Here is a 23,848-nt window from a genome sequence, read left to right on the forward strand (position 1 = left end):
TGCGACCCCATAGACAGCGGCCCACCAGGCTCCCCCGTCCCTGGGATTCTCCAGGCAAGAACACTGGAGTGGGTTGCCATTTCCTTCTCCAATGCATGAAAGTGAAAAGTGAAAGTGAAGTCGCTCAGTCGTGTCTGACTCTTCTCGACCCCATGGACTACAGCCCACCAGGCCCTCCGTCCATGGGATTTTCCAGGCAAGAGTACTGGAGTGGGGTGCCATTGCCTTCTCCGAAATCCTCTCTAGGGAGGGGATATATATGTACTTATAGGTGATTCACATTGTGTACAGCAGAAATAAACACAGCATTGTAAAGCAATTATCCTCCAATTAAAAATAAATTAAAATATATTCTAGATATTTTTTAAAAAATGAAATAAGTCCTCATGAACTCTTCAAGGCACTGGCTCATTTTGAGGTGTGCTAGGAAGGGGGACTCCACTTTTCCTTATGGTCTGGTTCTCTCCTGAGCAGAATGAGATCTTGCGCTTGCGATCCCAGCAGAAATCATCCCATGATGACAGCTACTCCATCCTGAGAGAGCTGGAGGTAAGACCAGCCTGGGGAGGGAGGGCTTGGGAGTCTCTGTTGTCTGTCTGATGGCCTGTCAGTTGATTCTCAGTAGCAGTAAGATGTCTGTCCTGTGACTACTGGCCTGAGTCATGTCTTGACATGTTATGACCCCTTGTCACAGGCAGCCTCTGCTGCAGATGTTGCTGCAAACTTTTGTTCCTAAAAAAGACAAAGGCTTGCTTTTTCCATTTTAAAGACTCTCCCACGTCAGGAAGCCTATCCCAGGCCCTTGTGCCGGTAATTTCATCCCTGAGTTCCAAACAGATCTCTGCCTCTGTCTTTACTTCTCTCTCTCCCTTGTCCTAGCTGTGGCCTGTTCTCAATCAATAATAGTAATTACGAGCATTTCCTGAGCAATTACTATGCACAAGACACTGGGCTAAGGGCTTGGCTTGCGCTATCTCATTTAATCCTCACAACACTATGAAGTAGGTGATATGATCTATTTTACAGATGAGGAAACTGAGGTTCAGAGAAGCAATCCCCATCATCATGGAGTTGCAATACTGTATGAGCTTTGCATTGCATTCAGCTGCTAATAATAGGGACCCAAAATAACTGTCTGTGCAATAGAAGTTTATTTACTTTGTTAAAATGTAAATCTGGAGATTAGCACTTTAGGGCCGGTCATGATGTTATCAGTAAATCAGGCTTCTCCTTCCAGTTTTGCCATCTTTAGTGTGTGGCTTACATTCCCAACGATGCCTCATGGTTGTATTATGGTCCAGCCATCACATATACATTCCAAGCAGAAAGAAAGTAGGGAGGGCAAAAAAGGCCTTGCTAATTGATTTAGTCAGTTTAAAAATTCTTTCCTTGAATTTTCAGTCAATAGCATCTGTATCTGTGTCTTACTGGCCATTCCTATTTCAAAGGATGGTTGGAAATACAACTTTTAGTTGGCACATTGCTACACTGAAATGATAACCATTTTGTTATTAAGGTATAAGGGGAGAATGGATAGCAAGTGTCTGAGAAAGATATGAACCACAGAGTTTGATTGCAAAGCCCTGTTCTAATCCAATAGTTCCTGTCCCAGGAACTATGCTCACGGGTCATTTCCCTTCCTTTTTCTGTAGCTGATTTCTGTTCTTGGCATTGCAGGTGGTGAACAGGGATGGCCCTGCCATTCTCTAATGCACCACTGGAGGGCAGCAAAGCACCTCTCAGGCTCAGCAACTTCTCCCAGGATTTGGGAATGGGGAAAGTAGACTTGCAGGCAGGGCCCAAGTTCAAGGAGACCCCCCTCAAGTTGGACACATACTTGGCATCCCACATCCTTGACTCTTGGCCACTCAGTGTTCACATGCTTCCTTGGGGTTGGGACTGTTGCTGCTCTGCATCGTGGGGTTTTGAAGGCCTAATGGGGGATACAGCTTGGAGAGGCTGATCAGACAACCCCAAGCATCGCCCAACCTCTGTCTGAAGTCCTCCAGTAACTCTTTGTTCATTGGGCTTTCCTGGAGCCTCTTTTCAAATGCAAATACTCTTAGCAAAAGAATTTGTTTTAATAGCAATGGGCTCACTTAGAACCACTTTTCTTACCCCCTACTAAAGATCACGCCCATCTCCTTTACTCTTGGAACCTTTTCTACTCACCTTCCATTCATTGTCCCCTCTGAGAGAAGTGGTGGAATCAGTCCTTTCACCGGAGGTTTAGCATAGAAATTAAGCAACCAGGTCCTGGGAACAAAGGCGTGGGTATGATTCCCAGAAGAGTTACTTCCTGATGTTAGTACTTTGAGAAAGTTGACTTAACCTCTCTGAACCTCAGTTTTGTCACCTGTGAAATGGGAATAATAATTGTACTCACTTTGTCGGGCTGTGAAGATTGAATAAAATCCTGCATGTACATGCCTGGCATACTGCAGGGCAGAGAACTATAAACATAACTATCATTATTGTTGTTTATCCTGTGAGTCAATAAAGCCTCAAGTCACCATCATCTTGTTACTAAATAATTGCTTAAATAAAGAGCCCAAGGTCAGGTTCTTAGACAACTCAACACAAATGACGTAAGCACAAGTTCACTTATCTTCTCTGACTTCAGTATTCCTCATCTGGAAACTGGGGCAATTGTGAGGATTAGTTAAGAAGGTGTGTGTAAAGTGCTCGGAACATTTTAGGTGCCGGACATGTGTTACCAAGCCTTCCAGGTGACATAGCAGTTAAGAATCTGCCTGCCAAGGCAGGAGTCACAAGAGATGAGGGTTCGATGCCTGCGTCGGGAAGATACCCTGGAGGAGGAAATGGCAGTCTACTCCAGTATTCTTGCCTGGAAAATTCCATAGACAGAGGAGCCTGGTGGGCTACAATCTAGAGGGTCACAGAGAGTTGGGCGTGACTGAGCATGCACACACATACATGTGTTATCAACATCACATCAGGCTGTTAAAAAGCGTTTTTAACCATGTGATCTTTTACTGCACCTTTAGAATGAGAGGAGGGGCTCTGGCTGACATCTGAGGAAATTCAGCCCTGGGAACTGAATATTCCAGTGGCTGGGACAGAGGAAGCTGCCCGGTGTGGTGGTTGAGGGACAGTTCAAATCACAGCTTCCTTCTCCCTTGCCTCAGAACCTCAGTTCCCTCACCTGGAAATGGGAGTGTGGGTAGGGCCCTCTGGGATCCTTGTTTGGAATGGTCCATATGGAGCTAGTAGGGACAAGGCTGATCCTTCCAGGGCCCAGTTCACCTTTGCAAGCTGAGAACCAGGGAGAGAGGTGGGAAGCCGTCAAAGCACTTACCCTAGAGCAGCGATTCTCAAGTCTGGGCTGCCAGTCAGAATCACCTTTGAGGCTTTAAAGTTCCCAGTGCCGAGGCGGCACTCCAGACCAGGATGTCTGAATGTCTGAGGCTGGGGTCTGGGCAGCCAATGTTTTAATGCTCCCAGGTGATACCAATGTGAAACTGAAATTGTGATCAGTGGACTCACAGAGGTTCTCGAACTTTACCATGTGTCAGGACCATCTGGAGGTTCATTAAACACAGATTGCTGAGCCTACACCTAGAGCCTCTGATTGAGTTGGTCTGGACTGGAGCCCAGGAACCTGCATTTCTGACAAGTTCCCTGATGGAGCTGCTGCTGCTTGTCCTGGGACGCCACTTTGAGAACCGCTGGTCTCTAGTAATGTGATTTAAACTGAATGGTGAAATCGGTTTGTTGGATTGCCACAGCGTTTAAAGATAACAAGACGGAATAGAACAGACAGAATGGAAAATATTAGAACACACAATAAGAATATTGATTTGTGAAACTTTAATTTCATTTGATTAGATAAATGTATATAAATACACACATGTAAGGAAATAGCAACCCACTCCAGTGTTCTTGCCTGGAGAATCCCAGGGACGGGAGCCTGGTGGGCTGCCGTCTATGGGGTCGCACAGAGTCGGATACGACTGACGTGACTTAGCAGCAGCAACACACATGTAAAATTGGAGGCAAAAGGAGAAGGCGGCAGAGGATGAGACAGTTGGATGGCATCACTGATTCAATGCACATGAACTTGGGCAAACTCTGAGAGACAGTGGAGGACAGGGAAGCCTGGCATGCTCCAGTCTATGGGGTCACAAAGAGTTGGACACAACTTAGCGACTGAACAACAGTGTGTGAATGTATTGGACTGCAATGTAAATATATTTCTTCCCGTGGGCCTTCATTTTTAAAAAATGAGTCAACAGCTTTTAAAAAATGCTGCAATCCAGTAGACATGCAGACACACACATACACATATGTAAGTGAAACAAATCTTTACATTAAATAATATCTATCCTCACTACTTCCAGTGCATACTAGCATCTTCTCCTGTCTTTCTTTATTTTCTGATCTATTTTATTTCGCTTAAAAAATGTGGATTGAGGCCCATTAAATTGTTCTTGCAACCCCTTGTATGAAAAGTGTTAGTCGCTCAGTTCAGTTCAGTTCAGTCTCTAAGTCGTGTTTGATTCTTTGAGACTCCATGGACTGTAGCCAGCCAGGCTCCTCTGTCTATGGGGATTCTCCAGGCAAGAATACTGGAGTGGGTTGCCATTTTCTTTTCCAGGGGATCTTCCCAACCCAGGGGCCGAACCTGGATCTCCTGCACTGCAGGTGGATTCTTTACTGTCTGAGCCACCAGGGAAGCCCCTTAGAGGTTTGCAAACCTGCAGTTTGGAGACCCTGTTTCAGACTCTCACATATGAGGGCTGAGCCCAGCCTGAGTGGCCACCTGGATGACCTGGATGGGAACTGGGGGTCTGCCATAGGAGAAACTGAAGAAGACCACGGAGGAGGCAGACATGTACGAGAATGACTACAGGGAGATCACCAAGACCTTGGAGTATCTCAAGAACTCAGTGGAGAACCTGTTTAAGAAGATAAATTGTGATGCCACCAAGATCCTGGTGCAGTTAGGGGAGACGGGGAAAGTCACGGATATCAACCTCCCGCAGTACTTTGGTGAGTCAAGCCCACTAGACTCTTAGCAACCATTTCCAGAGATTTCTATGAGCAGGCACAAGGACTTGTTCTTTTGGAGGTAGTGAGCCTGGTGGTGAAGCCTGGCACTAAAGCCTTGGCACTAAAGCCAACCTGCTTGAGTTCAAATCATGGTTCTACTTTTACTAGCTGTATGACTTTTGGCAACTGTTTTTTTTTTTTTTTTTTAAACATGGGTTTTTGAGTCTGTGTGTGTGTTTCATATTTCTTTATTGGCTGCATTGGGTTTTGCTGCTGTTGCTGCTAAGTCGCTTCAATGGTGTCCGACTCTGTGCGACCCCATAGACGGTAGCCCACCAGGCTCCCCCGTCCCGGGGATTCTCCAGGCAAGAACACTGGAGTGGGTTGCCATTTCCTTCTCCGACGCGTTAAAGTGAAGTTGCTCAGTCGTATCCAACTCTTAGCGACCCCATGGACTGCAGCCCACCAGGCTCCTCCACCCATGGGATTTTCCAGGCAAGAGTATTGGAGTGGGTTGCCATTGCCTTCTCCGCATTGGGTCTTAGTTACGGCAATTGGAATCTTTGTTGTAGCATTTAGTTGCCCCGTGGCATGTGGGATCCTGGTTCCCTGAACAGGCATCAAACCTGCATCCCCTGTGTTGGAAAGCAGATGCTTAACCACTGGACCATCAGGGAATTATCTGGGAAATCTTCTGAACCTCTCTGTGCCTCAGTTTTTTCATCTAAAAAATGTTGGGAAGGTTAAATAAATAAGTAGTTCTTAGAGACATAGTTACATGATCATGTGAATAGATACAGAATGAAGTATTTGACAAAATTCAATATCCATTCATAATAAGAAAACTCTCAACAAACTAGAACTAGAAGGGAAGTTCCCTACCTGATAAAAGGCATCTCCAGAAACACCTGCAGCTAACCTCATAGTTAGTGGTGAAAAAAAAAAAAAAAAACCTGGATGTTTTTCTTCTAAGATCAGGAACAAGGCAAGGATGTCTGCTCTCACAACTCCTATTCAGTATTATGTTGGTGGTCCTCGATAATGCAGTAAGGCAATAAAAGGAAATGAAAAGCATTCAAATTGGGAAGAAAGAAATAAAGTGCTCAGAGCAGTGCCTGGCATGTAGCAAATGCCTATTAACTGTAATACACATTTCTAGGCCTTGAGATCAGGAGAGAGAGGGAGATGCACCCACAGAGATCATGCCAGTTTAGAATGAATGACTTCCACCGCTCTTAGAATAGGATTGAAGGTTCTTAATACCATCTGTGTTTGGGAGGTTCCCAAGACGCCTCCCTCCCGTCAGTTTCAGGTATTCACTAGGAGGGCTCCTGGATTCAGCCTTTAGTCATATTTTCATGGCTATGATTTATTACAGCCACAAGGTACAAAGCAAAATCAGTAAAGGAAAAAGGAGCTTGGGGGAAAGCATGGAGGAAATCAAGAGCAAGCTTCCAAGGGTCGTCTCCCAGGATGTGCTTAATCCCCCCCAGCCATGAGTTGTGACAACACAAGTGAAATGGTGTCAACCAGGGAAGCTCATTGGCTACTCATTGCTTGGCGGGGTGGGGGGGGAGTGGGGGTGGGGGGGGAGGCCGAAGTCATACAGGCACCTCCAGCCTGGCACATACCCCAGTTCCAGACCCCAGAAAGAACAGCAAGTATTTATAGCATAAGCTACATTTTTTAATAGACAGATTAAGCATGCTGGCATCACTGACCCAGTGGACATGAGTTTGAGCAGACTCTGGGAGATAGTGAAGGACAGGGAAGCCTGGTGTGATTCAGTCCTCAGTCGCAAAGAGTCCGACACGACTGAGCGACTGAAACAACAACAAAGGCATGATGAGCCTCTCTTAACAGTTAATGGTGGTGGGGACCTTCCTGAAATCCAAGTTCCCTGATACTGTCCAAGGACCAAACTGCTAAGCAACCTTTTCAAAGGAGAGAAGTCAGACTTTGCTGTATTAACTCTTTCTTACCCTCAGCCTATCAACTTTTTTATAGCCTGGCCCCTGCTTACATTTTTTAAAAAATTATTTACTTATTATTGATTTTTGGTTGCCCTGGGTCTTCACTGCTGTGTGTAGGCTTCCTCTTGTGGTGAGCAGGGAGCTACTCGTAATTGCAGTTCACGGGCTTCTCATTGCAATGGCTCCTCTTATTGTGGGGCCCAGGCTCTAGGGTGTTCAGACCCAGTAGTTGTGGTGTACAGGCTGAGTTGCCCCAGGCATGTGGGATCTTCCTGGACCAGGGATCGAACTGGTGTCCGCTGCATTGGCAGGTGGGTTCTTAACCAGTGGACCACAGGGAAGTCCCCTTGCTTACATTTTTCATCATCTCTTGTCCTGCTCTTCCTCTTTGCTCACCTCCTGTGGCCACACTGTTCTCCTCTCTGTATTTCCAAATCTCTCCCCCAACTAATTCTACCTCAGGGCCTTTGCATGGGCTGTTCCTAGGATACTTATCCCACACCCAGTTCCTCATACTCAGATCTCAGGTTAAATGTCCTCTCTCCAGCAAGGCCCCTCTCTGCTGCTCCATCTGAGGCTGGTCCTGCTGTACCCACTGTTATTCACTCTCATCAGTTACATTCAGTCACTCAGTTGTGTCTGACTCTTTGCGACCCCATGGACTGCAGCACGCCAGGCCTCCCTGTCCATTGCCTACTCCCGGAGTTTACCCAAACTCATATCCATTGAATCAGTGATGCCATCCAATCATCTCATCCTCTGTCGTCCCCTTCTCCTCCTGCCTTCAGTCTTTCCCAGCATCAGGGCCTTTTCACATGAGTCACCTTTTCCCATCAGGTGGCCAAAGTATTGGAGTTTCAACTTCAGCATCAGTCCTTCTAATGAATATTCAGTACTGATTTCCTGTAGGATGGACTGGGTGGATCTCCTGGCTGTCCAAGGGACTCTCAAGAGTCTTCTCCAATACCACAGCTCAAAGGCATCAATTATGGTGCTCAGTTTCTTTATAGTCCAGCTCTCACATCCATACATGACTACTGGAAAAACTATAGCCTTGACTAGATGGACCTTTGTTGGCAAAGTGATGTCTCTGCTTCTTAATATGCTGTCTAGGTTGGTCATAGCTTTTCTTCCAAGGAGAAAGCATCTTTTAATTTCGTGGTTGCAGTCACCATCTGCAGTGATTTTGGAGCCCCCACAATAGTCTGTCACTGTTTCCATTGTTTCCCCATCTATTTGCCATTAAGTGATGGGACCAGATGCCATGATCTTAGTTTTCTGAATGTTGAGTTTTAAGCCAACTGTTTCACTCTCCTCTTTCACTTTCATCAAGAGGCTCTTTAGTTCTTCGCTTTCTGCCATAAGGTGGTGTCACCTGCATACCTGAGGTTACTGATATTTCTCCTGGCAATTTTGATTTCAGCTTGTGCTTCTTCCAGCCCAGTGTTTTTCATGATGTACTCTGCATATAAGTTAAATAAGCAGAGTGACAATAAATAAGCAGCCTTGATGTACTCCTTTCCTTATTTGGAACCAGTTTGTTGTTTCATGTCAGTTCTAACTGTTGCTTCCTGACCTGCATACAGATTTCTCATGAGTCAGGTCAGGTGGTCTGGTACTCACTCTCATAGCAGTTCTATTACTTAATCCTTGCCTAGTTTGTCTCTATATACAGGTAATTCTCATTGTGTGAATTGAGGAGGTTCTTGAGAACCAATAGCAAGTTTCAGATGTGAATCTTTTTGGTCCCTGATTTTCAGAGAGAAGAGAAACGGTATGCGTTACATGAAAATAAAAAAAAAAAAACAACCCTTAAACCCAATAGTTACTGAATTCAGATGACAAGCATCTGGATAGTGAGGAGTGTGTGTGTTTATTTGCTGACCTGCCCTTCTCTCCTTCTTCCCATTCACACTGAAGCTCATGAGCTTCCTCAGGGTTTGCATCTCTGTTATTGTTTATGGTCATTGTGTTCCCTCCATGCCTCGTGGCGTCTCAGGCACCGTGCCTGGTCTGATAAGCATCCAATAATCATTTGTGGAATGAATAAATGAATGAATGAATGAATTATTCTGATGACTCCATGGGGCTGTGAAACACAGTGGGAAGGACAGCTCCCCCAAACTCACAGAGCACTGAGGAAAAGATCAGTAGTTTAAGGCAGAGTTTGCCCACGGCTCCCAATTTTTAGTGTTAAAAAAAAGTTCCTCAACCTTCTTTTTATTATTGTCCGCTATGGAGCCTGCTCTTCCTTATGGAATTTTCATACAGTTGATATACCATATAACTGTTCATGTTTTTTATGTACATCGTGCCTTATACATCAAAGAGTCAGATTGGTTTTGCCTCTCAAGAACCAAATTGCGCTCTCTAGGGAATGAATGATGTAACCCAAGAGAAAGCCCTTGTCCTTATAGGCATTCATCACCTGCCCCCTTCCTGTTACTTCCCTTCCTCTCCAGCAGGGAGCGCTACCTCTAGTTCCCCTAGGACCCAGGTCTCTGGCAAACTTCTTGGTTACACCTTTTTTCCAGCCATCATTGAGAAGAAGACCAATGACTTGCTGGTGTTAGAATCCTACAAGCGGCTTATGGAAATGGAAGTAGCAGAGGCGGAGGTCCAGCCATCCTTCCTCAACCCCTTCTGGGGCGGCTCCGCCCTCCTCAAGCCTGCAGAACCCATCAAGGTCATCCCTCCAGTGTTGGGGGCTGACCCCCTTAGCGACAAGTTGGATGAAGGTGAGTTCTCTTCTTACCTGGAGTTTTCTTTCTACAGCATGATGACAAAGCCACAGATTCTGAAGTTTAGTTATCTCGGATACTTTAAAAAATTACAACTACTCTGTGACCATTTCATGAACCTTAAAGTAGCCAAAATTTCCAAGATGGCAAGTTATGAGCAGACGAGATTCCCTGATGCCATTTCCTACCCTCACCGTACGCTCGTGAGTCTCGCTCCACCTGTGATCTCCTTTCCCCAACCCCATCTGTGTCCCCCTATCCCATGATTGAAGCAGCTGAGGCTTGGTTCACACCAGAGATAAACTGTAGCCCTGCGGGCGCAGGCACATGGATCTTCTTTGCTTTTGGAAGCAGAAGCTGGTGGTACTGCGGTTTGTGGGGGTTGAGGGAACTAGCCCTTCTCTCTGGAGGTGGGGGTAAATTCTGGCCCCACATGGTGTTTGGTGGGCAATTTGGCAACATGTTCGGGAAGGTTGAGGAGTGGTTATGTTCCTGAGCCAGGTTGCATTTTTGCTGTGCGCAGCAAGCCAGGCCAAGACACGGAGGGTCAGCAGAGAGAGGGTGCTTCATTCGCAAGTCCGCAAAGCCAAGGAGAGGAGATGGGGAGACAAATCTCCAAGATCCGCCTCCCAGAAAGCAAGGGGCTCTGGTGTTTATGGGATAAAGAATAAAGATGCCTGGTGATCTGAGGCATGGAACATGTGGGGAAAGGCGATTGGAAAGTGGTGCCCTAATCCTGGTTCTGTAGAGGTGTAACTAAGTATGGGCCTCTGTGTGTTCAAGATGTCATCCAGCGACACTCATGTGTGCTCAGTGGAAGGATTGTGGCTCTATCCAGGGTTAACCTGCTCAGCTGGAACTAGACACAGCTGAACTCAAGCTCCTAGAAAACAACTCAGGCAGACACATTGTTTAGGCTACATGTTGCCTGGAGGACAAGCAAGACGTTTGTACCAATAAGAAAATGACCTTGATTAGTGAAGGCAGGTTACAGGTGAAATGGGCTTACCTAATAATTACCCTGGATTTCAGATACATGCGTAGAGTCTGTAATCTTGATTGTGGGGATTGGTCCTTCAGAGAAAAACTTACTCAAGGGTCGAAGGTGGAAGTAGGAGGGCAGCTGAACTGGAAATGACTGAAACGCTCGCCCGTTAGAGATTGGTTAAATAAGTTACAGTTCACCCATGCGTGTGATGGAATATTCTGCAGCTACTAAAAAGAATGCTGTGGGCTGACATGAACTGACATGTTTATGTGTGTATGATACACACGTGACATGTGTGTATATAGCATCTAGTGTCCAGGGATGCTGTGTAAAACCTACAGTGCACAAGACCGCCTTTCACAACCTGGTACATAAGAGAGAGAGAAGAGGAGAGAGAAAAGGAAGGAGGAGGAGGAAGAAGGGAAGGAAAGTGTCTTGATTATATATATAATAATGAAGAGGGTGTATATGCTGACTTGCAGTGGGTATTTCTGGGTGGTGGGTTGCAGAGAACTTTGTATTTCTGAGTTAATTCTGTCATTGCTTCGAATTTCTTTTACAGTGACCTTGTGTGATTTCAGTAACCAGAGGGGAAAAACTGGTTTTCAAAAAAGTTTCCCCTCTTCTGTGAGCAGCATTTCAAGTGTGCAGGTGTGCCAAGAATGGAGGGAGGGAATTGCCAATATGTGCATATGCAGACATGCACAGGTGTACACACATCTGTTTGACTTATTCAAGGCAACTGAAAGTTAGCAGGAGTGAAAACCAGGGCTGCTGTCAGCCACCTTAGCACAGCTTCCCTTGACCCTTTGAGTTCTTAAATGAGGAGGGTGTCAGAGAACAGCCATTGATAACACTGTCCTCACAAGGTCAGGAATATACAGATGATATCTTCATTTCTGTTCAAGGGAATATTGATAAAGGTTTTCTTAGCCCACTCACTTCTATGGCTTGCATGTATAAATTAGAAGAGGGAAGCCCCTCTAGGCAGATTAATTAGAAAAAGCCACCCCTGCTGGATAGACGTGGCTTGGCAATCAAGTGTGTGTGTGTGTGTGTGTGTGTGTGGCGGGGGTGGGGCGTGGGTTTCAGTCCTGCAGAAACAGGTGTCTTTGTGCAGTCTACATCCTGAGCAACTGCACGTGGTAGCCCTATCTCCTTGATATTAAATCCGACTCACCTTCACATCCTCGTCTGGGAGGAAAAAGACAGTTATTGTCTGGCCATCCCTGAGCAGCACATCCCTGCCTGTCCTCCCTCTCCCTGAACTTGGAGAATGTTCACACTCCCACCCCCAGTGCTGTGGGGCGTCACCAAACCAGGCTTGAAGTTCCTTGAACAGGGCAAAGGGGCGCTAGCCCTGGGAAGGAAGCCCACCCTCCTGCTGTGCTGCATTTGATTTTTGAACTCCTCACACGGGTCCCATCTTTGGTGCAGTGGAGCAGCCCCTGGACCACAGCAGCCTTCGGCAAATGGTGCTCAGCCACTACGCCACAAGAGAGTCTCGAAACAGGGACAGCATGCCTGAAAAAGGGGACGAGCTGAAGTCCAAGAAGAAGGTAACAGTCTGAGGCGGCTCTGGCCATTTGTACATAACTAGAGAGAGTAAATGTTGTCTTCTGTAACCCCAGTGCCTCTTTACACTCATTACTAAGAGACTGGGGCGCTGGCACCTCCCCAGGATGGGGTAGAGGAGCAGGAGGGTGGAGATCCAAAGCTGGCACAGGTGGCAAGAGTGGTGTGAGGTCACCGTGGCCCTTGAGATGGTAACACCCCATCACGGCTCACCAGGTGAAGTGTAGGGGCCACATGGGAGCCAAAATACTGATTTCACGTCCTAGAACCACATAGTGTGCAGCAGACTCACAGGTGGGAACCGGGAGCCGTGGAGGCCCTGTGTCTGTATCTGTGTGTGGGAGGGGTGCATGGATGAGTGTGTCACTGTAGAGCTGTGTCCAGGATGTCTTGTCCTGAAATACAAACTCCATTGAGTGCCATGAGCTGGGGCCTCTCCTGGGCCTGGCCTTGTCTCTGCAGGAGCCCCAGGTCACAGGTTCTGGATGTGAGGGGGGCATGGGTCATCACAGGGTGTGGATCATGAAGGGTCATCATGGTATGGCATGGGGTCCTGAGTCCTTGCCTTCTCAGTTGGCTCAAAAGGAACCCCATTTCCCAGCAAGTGATGTCATTGGAGCAGACCCTGAGTTTCTCCTCTGGGGGGGTCTCTGTTATTGTTCTTGAACCTTAAAGACTCACTTCAGTTTTGGCTCCTCCAACCACCCAGACCGTCTCATTCCCTCTAGGTGACCCCAGCTGCCACTTTGATCCCAGCTTCAGCTCTTTGTTCCCAGTACATCTTTCACTTTGGCTAGCTCCCAGATTCTTGGGGTTCCCTTGAAAACTTAGACTACCTGACATCTACTCCCCCTTCCTCCTAAAATACATCTGGACTTTCCGTTGGGAATGGCCCTTCCCACCCTCAGGCCATGTAAGGTTTGGAAGGGGCTGATTTCAACCCCCGTGCGAGGGGGTTAGTCAGAGTACTGCACCTGTTTCAGGGTTGGTTCCCGTATTGCACAGGCCCTGTTTTGGGATTTGTGTGGATCTGGGAGAAAGAGAGAGAGGTGTCCTCTTTCCACTACGATTGCTGAAGGGATAGACAAGAACCAGGAACTGCTGGTGACCCCACTGGACCACAAGCAGAGTCCCAAGTCCCTGAAGATCTGTTTTAAGTAAAGAGTCACTAAAATTCAATAATAACAGCAGCAGGGCCATCCCTAACTCATATACTGCCTCATGGGAACTAGCAAAGGGTCTTCCTTACTCAAGGACACACCATGAGCAAATACACGACCTCCTTTTTATTTGAACACGGACTCTGGGTGAATTTCCATCTGCCAGCTGTGTGGTCACGTGGTAGCTCTAGGGCACCAAGGCTGCAAAGAAGATGGAGGTGGATAAATGAGGCAGCCACATGACCAACTGGCCAGGGTTGGGGGTGGTGCACTGCTGGGAAAAATGAGAAGAGGGCATGGATGCCCCCATCTGCCCACCCAAAGGCAAGCCACTCCCTTAGTCCTTCTCTTCTCCGTGGGTGATGATGTGCACCAGGTTCTTATAGTCCAAGTTGCCAGTCACATCAGGGGGGAAGGCGGCAAACATCTGGTCAATCTGCAATGAACCAGCAAGACATACTGAGGATTTTGGGGGGAGGGCGGCCCACGTGGAGAGGCAGCTGGGGCCTGGAGGATATGGGGTGCCATGGGCATCTCCCTCCCTGCCCTCCTGCTTCCTTCCCCAGGTGCTGACCCCAAGGGCCATCCTGCAGGGATGTTCCTAGGTACCCAGCCTGCAATGGGGAAAGCAGGGATTGCAAACTCAATTGTGTGTGCAAAGGGGTGGGCAGGTTATGTAGGGGAGCATGATGGGCCTGTTGGGGACTGTGGTTAAATGGAGACATAGTCCATCTACAGAGATTATAACTCCTCAGGGCCAGCCATTGTGGCCATGTGGGCAAGGAGTCAGACTCTTTGAGGAATTTGATTCTTCGAGGGAAATTTAATTTTTTTTTAATGTGTGATTTCTACATTAAAAATTTTTTTAGTTGTTTAGTTGCTAAGTCATGTCCGACTCTTTTGCAACCCTATGGAATGTAGCCCACCAGCCTCCTCTGTCTACGGGATTTCCCAGGCAAGAATATTGGAGTGGGTTACCATTTCCTTCTCCAAGGGATTTCCTGATTCAGGGATCAAACTTGAGTCTCCTGCATTGGCAGGAGGATTCTTTACCATTGAGCCACCAGGAAGTCCTTAAAGAATATTGGCTAATTATTGTTTTTTTAATTTGGGGTTAATAATAGCTAACACATATTACCTTTTTCATGTATCAGCACTTTATACATTTGAACTCATTTAATCGTCATGTGTACTATGAAGTAGATTCTATTATTGTCTCCACTTTACAGATGAAGAAATTGAGGCACAGTGAGGTTAAGGAGCTTGTCCGAAGTCACAGATAGTGGGAGTTTAAAGGCAGGCTCTTTCAACTGCTTGAATTTTAAGGAGGAAATTCAAATAAAATTTTTAGTAAAATGTGAAACTTCACGGAATCAGGCCTGAAAGGCGGCAAGGGACTATTTTAAATAGATTCATTAAGATTAATTAGCAATGTTGACAAGACAGTTGCTTGTTCATACAGGGCCTTTGATGAATTATTGATAACAATAGTGCCCCTTCTTCCAGGCACATTACTGCCACCTGCCAGAAAGTCTTGTGCTCTGATTTTTAGAAAATTATAGCAAGACACTTTACTGCCATCTGCTGGAAAAAACTTGCAACGAATATATACTCTGCAGTATATATTATTAAGGGCATCCAGGAGGATTGTGCGGTGTACAACCTACACAACAATACATGGTCACCCTGCATGACACTTTCAGTCCATCAGGAAATTGATGCCGTCACTGTCTCAATGTGTTACGAGGAAGGCAGAACCTGGAGTCAGACAGAGGTTTGGATCTAGGACCTGGCATTTCCCATTAGTGTTGTCCTTTTAGGCTAGTAACTTTGCCTCCCTGAGCCTCAGTTTCGCCATCTGTAAAATGACCATAGTGCTAGTCACTACCTCACAGGGTGATTGAGGGAATGAAATGAGATAAGGGCTCAGTAAACCAGAGCAGATTCTCTCTCAGTGTGGGGTCAGGGATATTTTATGTAAGAGAGTCTAGAGGGGGAGTCCCTCTCCAGTAACTGGGGCCAGTAAGTGAGGCCAGTAAGTGAGGCCAGTAACTGGGTACAGAGGGTGTCTGAAGGGGCCCGTTACCTCCTCTTTGGAAAACCTCTCCGCCTGCGTTGTCAGCATCTCCTTGATACTGCAGAGAGAGAAAAGCAGATATTGACCCCGGCTTTGTGGGGAGGGCTGTGGGGAGAAGCAAGGAACCCCCATGTGCCCCTCCCACCACTCACAGCCCACTCACTAATCAGCCTTGAGCACTCCTTTGCCTTCAGGGTCAAACACTTTGAACGCGTTGAGAATGGTCTCCTCGGGATCTGCTCCTGAAACAGAAAATGGGATTGATGTGCCATGGGTGGCTGAGAATCTTGGGTAAGGAAGAAAGGCCTCACCACTTCTGAGCACCGAGCCTTGGTGTTTTGAAAGCGTGGGCTGAGAATCCAGTTATTTCTGGAGCAAACCCAAGGTCAGGCATGGATCTCGACTTAGAAAGACTGGGATTTGGATCCTGACTCCAGCATTTGTTAGCTGTGTGGCTTCAGGCACGTGACTTTCCGTCTCTGAGTCTCAGTTCCCCTTCTGTAGACGAGGATAAGAAGAGAAGCTACGTCCTCGACTAAGGTGATGCATATAATGCATTTAAAGTGCTTGGTATGAGGTCTGGATGAGGGCCAACCTTGGAGCACTATTAACTGCTCTTTTTATTCTCTCCCTCTCCTATGTTACCTTGCCTTCATCTGCCAACTCCTGTATGTTCTCCTAGTGCTTTTAATCGATGCCCAAAGATGAAGACACATAAAGACAGACACACACAGGTGCACAAACCAACACACACACATATACAGATATATACCTATACAGACACAGATGAACAGAAATACACATGAACTTACCCTTAAGTTTCTCCCCGAACATCTGTAGGAACACAGTAAAGTTAATGGGACCTGGAGCCTCCTTGAGCATTTCATCAATTTCCTCATTTTTCACGTTCACACGCCCTAGAGCAGGAGGCAGACACTCAGCGATTCTGAGCTGGGACAGAAACAGCTGTCAGGGCACTGGCATTTGCCCTTGTAATCCTACTTCAAGGAATCTTGTCTAGGAATAATCGGAGACACAGTAGACGGGGCCAGAGATTCACGTGAGATGTTCTCAAAAGTGTTATTTATAATAACCAGACAACTGGAAACAACTCACAGAGGGTTTAGTTATTTTTAAAACTGTGCTTTCAGGACCTGGAACATTTTATACAGATGTTTTAATGTTTTACTCAAATAAGAAATCCTCATATTATAAAATTAGCCCTTCTCACTTGGAGGTGGGAGAAACAGATCAGAATTTGAGGGAAATTTTTCAAATTATAGCTGCTCTAACCCGCACAGCCTCGGAGATTCTGATATACCTGTCCTAGCCACTGTCACAAGCCCATATAGTACGTTTGTATAAATTAGAAAAAGCCACCCCTTATTAAGATAACTTATGTTTTAAATGTAATAATCTACAGTGGCTACAAATACGAATAGTACTCTGTATAACTGCTCAGTACAAAACCTGCCCAGCTGTTCACGGACCTGAGGTCTGGGGGTAGGAATGGAGGAGGAGATGACAGATTGGACACTTATATTTTGAAACAGTTCCAGGTGCTCATAATCACCCTACCGAGATGTTAAATTTTAAAAGGTGAATCCAAAATAGAATGAGTCTAACTATTAAGCATGCACGCACACGAGATGCCTAGGAAAAAAATTAGAGGCTCAGATGTTAATAGTGGAATATGCCCTAGTGGTCAACACTGTCTACTCCTTTATACTTTTCTGAATTTTCCAAGTTTTCTATTGTAAACTGCCATTGTATTCAAAAACATATAAAAATGATTTTAAAAGAAAAATATATGTTAAGATACTCAAAGACTAAACACTTCTTTCCTATCCTCTGAAATTTGCCTTAAAGATCGATCTTGGTTGAGCTGTTTCAAAATGACAAGCTCTTGACCTTTTTGAGAGCCTCACCTCCTGCCCCTCACGGGAGTGGGATAAGAAGACCTTCCTAGCTGGTGTTGGGTGGTGGTGCGGGGTGACGTACCAAGAGCAGCAAAGGTGTCCCTCAGGTCATTCTTGTCGATGAAGCCATCCCTGTTTTGATCCATGATGGTGAAGGCCTGCAAAAGGGAGGCAATTGTCTGGTCAGCCCAGGAGAAATTGTGGGAAGGAGCCCCCAGAGATTGTGCCAAGGGCTGGGGGAAGTGGGATTCTGGGGTTTTCAAGGAGCATCAAGGGATATTAGGTATTAGATCTGGAGTTACTACAGGACCCAGCAATTTCATGCTCCCGTGTATTCCCAAGAGAAATGAGAACATGGACCCATACAAACACCTGTGTGTGAACGTCCACATCGGCACTATTCACAACAGCTCCAAACTGATAAATGGATAAACAAATGCGGTCTCTCCCCACAATGGAATGTCATTCAACGATAAAAAGGAAATTCGGACACATGCTACAACATGGATGAACCCTGAAACATGATACTAAGTGAAAGAAGCCAGACACAGAAGGCCACATAGGGAACGATTCCATTTCTATGAAACATTCAGAACAGGCAAATCCTTAGAGACAGAAAATAGACTAGTGGTTATGAGGGGCTGGGGGGAGGCGGGACTTGGGAGTGACTGCTAATGGGTATGAGGTTTCTTTTGGGGGCGATGAAGATGTTCTAAAATTAGATAAGTGATGATGGTTGCAAAATGCTGTGACTATATTAAATAACCACTGAATTGTACACTTACTTGAAAAGGGTGAATACATGGTATGTGAATTATAACTTTATCAAGCTGTTGTTGAAAAAAAAAATGAGTTAAAAACTGGAGTCTGCTCACCAACTTGCAAGCCCACATTATCTGTAAAACGAAGCCAGTGATCTTTTCCAGCTGGCTCTGAGGGAGATTCCAAGAGCTTTGTGAATGCCCAGGTATTGTACCAATGACGTATCATATCTGCGTTTCTTGAGTTCTTTTAACAACTGGTTCCTGAAAGTATTTGCACCCCCAGGTCATGCCCCCAGCAGCTGATCTCATTCCAGAAGTTGGGACAGAGGGAGGGAGCAGGGAGGATGTAGTCTTCTCCGGGAAAGAGAACTATTTCAGGTTCAGATGTGACATTTCATCCCAGGAATTCCTCTCTCCCTGGCAGCCCGTGGGGTGTGATGTTCCTGTGATCTGAATGCTGGTGGGGACAGAAGGGGCAAGTCTTCATGTCCCATTGGAAGCCCCCAGTGGTTTCTCCTTTCATATAAAATACTGTGGCCTCTCTGGCATAGCTTTAGAGTGTTTTCCTCTGAAGGGCCAGGTGAGAGAGTGGATAACTCAGTGTGAGCCATCAGGATGGCTGGAAAATTAATTCAGTGTATCCTGAGCCTGCAGCAGTGGTTTAATTTTACATAATTGATACTTAGGTTTGCTTACAAAGGCACATCCCCATAGACTGGGGTAGGGTTTCAGACCCAGCTAGCAGTCAACAATTAAGATGGTAAAAATTAAAATCTCAAATACTCTCAGACATCTCTCCGACTGGCAGAAATCATGTTTGAGATGTTAACACCCAGTGTTGATGGAGATGTGGCAGGAAAGGCACCTTCTCCTCTTGGGGCTGATGGGAGTCAGAATGAGCACAGGATTTCTGGAGGGCAGCTTGGACCAGTGGTTGTATTTGGTTTTAGTTCCTTTTGTAAAAAAAAAAAAAAAATGTTCCTTCGATCCAACTGTTCCACTTTTAGGAATTTACCCCAAGGAAATAACCAGAGATACAAGCAAAGGGTGTTAATTATAATAGTAAAACATTCTAAACATAACATCTAACCATAGGAGGTGATTTAAATAAATGATGGAAAATGTTGGTGCTGAACTGCTCAAGAGAAAATAACAGGTACAGATTAGTGTGCATAGAAGATGGTCACTTTGTTTAACAAATATGTGCATACATAACAAAAACCACTGGCAGGGCATATACCAAAATGTTAACTGATCATCTCTGGGTCATAGAATTATATGTAAGTCAGGTCATTTTTATTCTTCATGCATTTCTGAAATTCATTCCTACATTTTCAACAAGACATAGGCTTTGTTTTGATGATCAGCAAAAGTTAATTTCTTTAAGTCATTCACACACATGTTCAGACCGAATTTGGGGTGTTTTGGAAAGGATAAAGACAAGCTAGGACTTCCTTGCTGATCCAAGGGTTAAGACTCTGCACTTCCACTGCAAGGGGCGTGAGTTCAATTCCTGGCTGGGAAACTAAGATCCCACACATGGCATGGGACGGCCAACAACAACAGAACGAAAACAAAGACAATATAACTGAGAGGTCCTTGCAGGGAATATGGAATGAGGGAAAGGCTCCTTCTAGCATGTGGGAATCTCCACCCAGTTGCACCCACCTCCTTAAATTCCTGGATCTGGGTCTGTTCAAACATGGAGAACACATTGGAATTGGCTCCCTCTGCTCTCTTCTTGGCTTTCTTAGGTGACTAGAGGGTAAAAAACAAAACAAAACAAAACAAACATCAGTTAAAAGAGTCAGAGGCTGGGAATTAGAAAACTAGATCAGGCTCCATCTCTGGGTAAGCCTCAGCCATTCATCTGTGAAATGGGGGTATGGTACCGACACTCATCTCAAAAAGGCGGTGCTGGAAAGTTAAAAGGACATGGAATAAGACTTCTCAAAATCAGCCTGGTTCTGGTGGATTGTAAAAGACTGTGGGCCTTGCAGCAGCTCCTTTGCAAACTAGGGGAGGTAGAGGTGTGTCTCCAGGGATGGAGGCCAGGCTTTCGGATCAGCTCCAGCAGGACTCGGCTGCTTTTGTTCCGGTGCATTTCACAAAAAAGTTCAGTAATGCACAGAAGGAGAATTGATTGGAGGCGAAAAAAAAGTCAGGCTCACTAAACCATGAAGAATGCGAGATGAAATGACACATTTTCAGGGTGTTAAAACCCAACTGCTCTGTCCCCCTCGATTTTCCCCTGATCCAAATGGCAGCAACATCTCCTCTCTAAATGTTCTGTCCTTGCACCATGCAAACAGAGCAGAGGGGAGTGAGTTAACATTTCCCCACCTGCTTCTGACTTGAGTTACAGCAAACGCTTGAACACTGCATATGTTATTGCATTCAGTCCTGATAACTGCTCTGTCAAGTGGATGCTATTATTACCATCGCCATTTTCCTGGGGAGGCAACCGAGGCTCAGAGAGGTTGGCTCGTTTACCCAGGGTCACACAGTCACAAAACGGCAGAGCCAGTGTTGAACTTGGGCAGACTGACTCTAGAGTCTGTGCCCCTAACCACAGCCTTACACTGATCCTGATTTTGGGGGCTTCCTGCTTCTGGAGAGGGATACCTAACTAAACACAGGGAGAGAGGTTTTAAATTTGCAAGTTCAAAAGGTGAAAACAAAAAGATTCTTTTCCCCAGCTGCCTGAACAAGAGAAAAGAATTACAATTTGATCCTTAAAAGCGTTCAATCCCATTTTGCAAGCCCTGGGAGTTATTGATTCCTCAAGAGGTCAGTAGACAAGCCATAAAAAAGCCAACTCTCTTATTTTGTTTTTGCGAGTCCCCGGGAGCTGCTGTTATTTGTGGCTTATCGGGGGCATTGATTGGGGTTCCTCTGTGTGCACGCAGCAAGCAGTGCTTTTTCCTCCAGGATCTGGGGCCCCAGAGAGCTGCCGTGCTCCCCTTCCCGCCTGGTCCTTTGCTTGTAGGTGGTGTCCCCTCCTTGCCACCCAGCATCACTTACTTCCTCCGGGGGCCCTGAGTACTCACCATGGTGGAAAGGACACAGCACTGCTCCCCCAGAAGAATCCCACAGTCTGCCCAGCTCTCTTCAGCCTGGGAACAATAAATACTTCCTCCCCACGTTTAAAAATAACCCCATGACCACTTTTGGCAGTGGTAGGTGAGGCAGACACCACCTAAGGCCTCCCCACCCCATGCCGTTCTTCTGAAGTAAGGGCAGCTCAGTCGCCACCCGGTGACACGTGGGACCCAGAAAGGCATTCAAGGTTAAAGAGCTGGGCGGCTGGTGCACAGGGAGAGATGCTGCTCGCTTGCTGCAGCGCTTGGGCAGTCGGCACTTGTGCTTGTCAATTTTGAGGAGGAAAATGGCGGGGAGAGCAGACTTAAAATTCTCTTACATTATCAGTCACGGGTCCCGTCTCAGGCCTTCGCACCTGTGGTTTCCTCTGCCAGGAATGCTTTTCCATCTGACATCTGTGAACCTCCTTCCTCCACCTCCTTCAGGTCTTTGCCCACCTTCTCAGTGAGACCTCCTCAGCACGCTATTTTAAAAATAACCCTTTAGGGACTTCCCTGGAGGTCCAGTGGTTAAGAATCCGCCTGGCAATGCAGGGGACACGGGTCCAATCCCTGGTCAGGGAACCAAGATTCTGCATGCTGCGGAGCAACTAAGCCTGCTCGCAGCAACTACTGAGCCCCTGGGCCACAACTAGAGAGACCGAGTGCTCCTGTAACTCGAGAGTCTGTGTACTGCGATGAAAGATCCTGCATGACGCAGCGAAGATCTTGAGTGCCACAACTAACCTGATGCAGCCAAATAAATATTTTTTAAAAACAGCCATTTAGCCCCTGCCCTGCAGAGCCCTTTCTCTGCTTTGTGTTTCTCCCCAGCATTTACCACTTCCTAAAGCCTGGCATGCTGCAGACCATGGTGTCGCAAAGAGTCAGACACGACTGAGCTACTGGACAACAACAACATACCGTGCAGTTCACTTATTTTGTTCACTCTCAGTGGGCCGCTCAGGAGGGTGAGTCCTCACCACACTCTCCTCGGCTCCAAGCTCTTGACTGGCCAGCACACAGCAGCTGCTCAGCAAGTCTGTTAACTGACTGAAGAAGTAACAGCTCTCATCAAGTGCCTGCTGTGTGCCAGGAACCGTGTATATGTTTTGTGCTCCTGTTTAAAATTTAATCACCCTGTGTGGGAGAGACCCCCTTGTTTTCTGTGTCCCCATTTCACAGATGAGGAAACTGACCTGAGAGGCAAAATGAGATGCCTTGGATCAGACAGAAGCTGGGAGTGGATCTGAGGCCCATTCGCTTCCAGAGTCCAGGCTCTTAACGGGCCTTGGGAAAGGTAGTTTGCTCTCAGAACTCAAGGCACTGTGGTGGTTAATCTCTCTCAGGGTGGTTTTCCTCCTGTGGCCTTGCAGGCAGCCTTGGGATCCAAGGAGTGAGAAGGGAGGGCTTGGAATAAAGTCGTGGCCTTGTTCAGTGGCTGTGGGTGACGGGCTTCAGAGTCCAAGGAGCAGAACATCTGCCTCTAAGAAGCAGAGCATCTCCTCAGCCACCCCAGTGGTATGGCCACAGAGTCAATGGTTGGGTGGGTGGTCACCGCCTCGTGGAGCCCTGCTACATGCCAGGCGTGGGGCTAGTGTAGGGGAGACAGCCGCCTAGCGACAACTGCATGCCTCATGACACGGTGCAAGGGGTAGATGGATGAAAAGATACAAACGCACAAGGCAGAGAATTTCCAGTGGTGACAGATACGACAGAGGGACGAAATAGAGGGTAGTGCCAGGCAGCAGTGCTGAGCAGAGATGGGGAGAGTGCTCCTGGCCCCAGGGACAGCAGAGCCTCAGAGGAGGACAGACTGGGAATCTTGAGGAGCAGAAGGAGCATGTGACCTGAGCTGAGTGAGTGAGGGAGCCAGGGGCACAAGGTGAGGCAACGGCAAGGTGTGCAAGGCAGATCGCATGGTTTGGCCTTGGATTTCATACCAGAAACGAGGGGAGTAATAAGGAGTTCCTGGCAGGAGACACTGTGTCGAACCAGCCCCTAGGGTGCCCATGACAGGGGCAATCTGACTGGGAGCAAGGCCAGCAAACGAGATCCTATCAACCAAATCAGTCTACCAATATGTTCTCAGTTGCTCTGATGTGCTGAAACCTCTGTGGATATTGCTGGAGAAAATTGGAAGATCCTTGACCCCTAGGAAAGAACAAGGTAGTTAAAGAAACAAGTAACACAGACTTTGCTTTCCTTGTCAAGGGCCTGAGTAGGGATTGTTATAAAGTTTTCATTCAACCTTAGGCAGTTTGAGGCAGTGGAGTGGAGTGATTGAGCCCTCAGGCTGGGAGGTCAGACAAAATTGCACTTGAACTGGGGGTGGGGGCACTGTGTGACCTTGGACAAGTGACTTTACCTCTCTGAGCACATAAAGTGAGAACCATAAAAGACCTTCCTTATGAGATTTTTCCAGAGTGAGTAACTATGAGGCCCAGGCAGGTCCTCAGTAAATGGCAGTAATCACTCAACTTTCTTTCTCAGAAAAAAAATTTCACTTTTGGGGGTGCAAACCCAAGAATCATTTATTGCCATGGCAAAAAAAAATA

General features: G+C 46.6%; 2 protein-coding genes across 5 annotated transcripts in view; one reads left to right on the forward strand and one right to left on the reverse strand.

Annotated features, from left to right (window-relative positions):
- CCDC63 (coiled-coil domain containing 63) overlaps window positions 1–13,658 on the forward strand; it is a 39,880-nt gene extending 26,222 nt beyond the window's left edge. Inside the window, exons 9-12 of the mRNA XM_010841383.1 lie at window positions 475–549; window positions 4,821–5,013; window positions 9,521–9,724; window positions 12,153–13,658. Of these exons, the coding sequence (XP_010839685.1) occupies window positions 475–549; window positions 4,821–5,013; window positions 9,521–9,724; window positions 12,153–12,286 (606 nt within the window). The 3' untranslated portion in view covers window positions 12,287–13,658. The remainder of the gene's footprint in view (window positions 1–474; window positions 550–4,820; window positions 5,014–9,520; window positions 9,725–12,152) is intronic.
- Window positions 13,557–21,395, reverse strand: MYL2 (myosin, light chain 2, regulatory, cardiac, slow). 4 transcript variants are annotated; one of them, XM_010841382.1, is made up of 8 exons: window positions 21,261–21,395; window positions 19,879–19,968; window positions 17,529–17,604; window positions 16,340–16,444; window positions 15,691–15,769; window positions 15,537–15,585; window positions 13,769–13,886; window positions 13,557–13,651 (listed from the first exon to the last, which is right to left on the reverse strand). In XM_010841382.1, exons 1-7 carry the CDS (start codon window positions 21,261–21,263, stop codon window positions 13,788–13,790), a joined length of 501 nt encoding a protein of 166 aa, XP_010839684.1. In that variant the 5' UTR covers window positions 21,264–21,395; the 3' UTR covers window positions 13,557–13,651; window positions 13,769–13,787. The 4 variants fall into 4 exon arrangements, with proteins under 4 accessions (XP_010839684.1, XP_010839681.1, XP_010839683.1 ...); XM_010841379.1 differs by having other exon boundaries at window positions 13,562–13,651; window positions 16,340–16,473; window positions 17,456–17,604; window positions 21,261–21,368; XM_010841381.1 differs by having other exon boundaries at window positions 13,562–13,886.
- Between the last annotated feature and the right edge of the window lie 2,453 nt (window positions 21,396–23,848).

The sequence above is a fragment of the Bison bison genome, unplaced genomic scaffold (genome assembly GCF_000754665.1).
Source record: "Bison bison bison isolate TAMUID 2011002044 unplaced genomic scaffold, Bison_UMD1.0 scf7180017864160, whole genome shotgun sequence".
In the NCBI taxonomy this organism is placed as follows: Eukaryota; Metazoa; Chordata; class Mammalia; order Artiodactyla; family Bovidae; genus Bison; species Bison bison.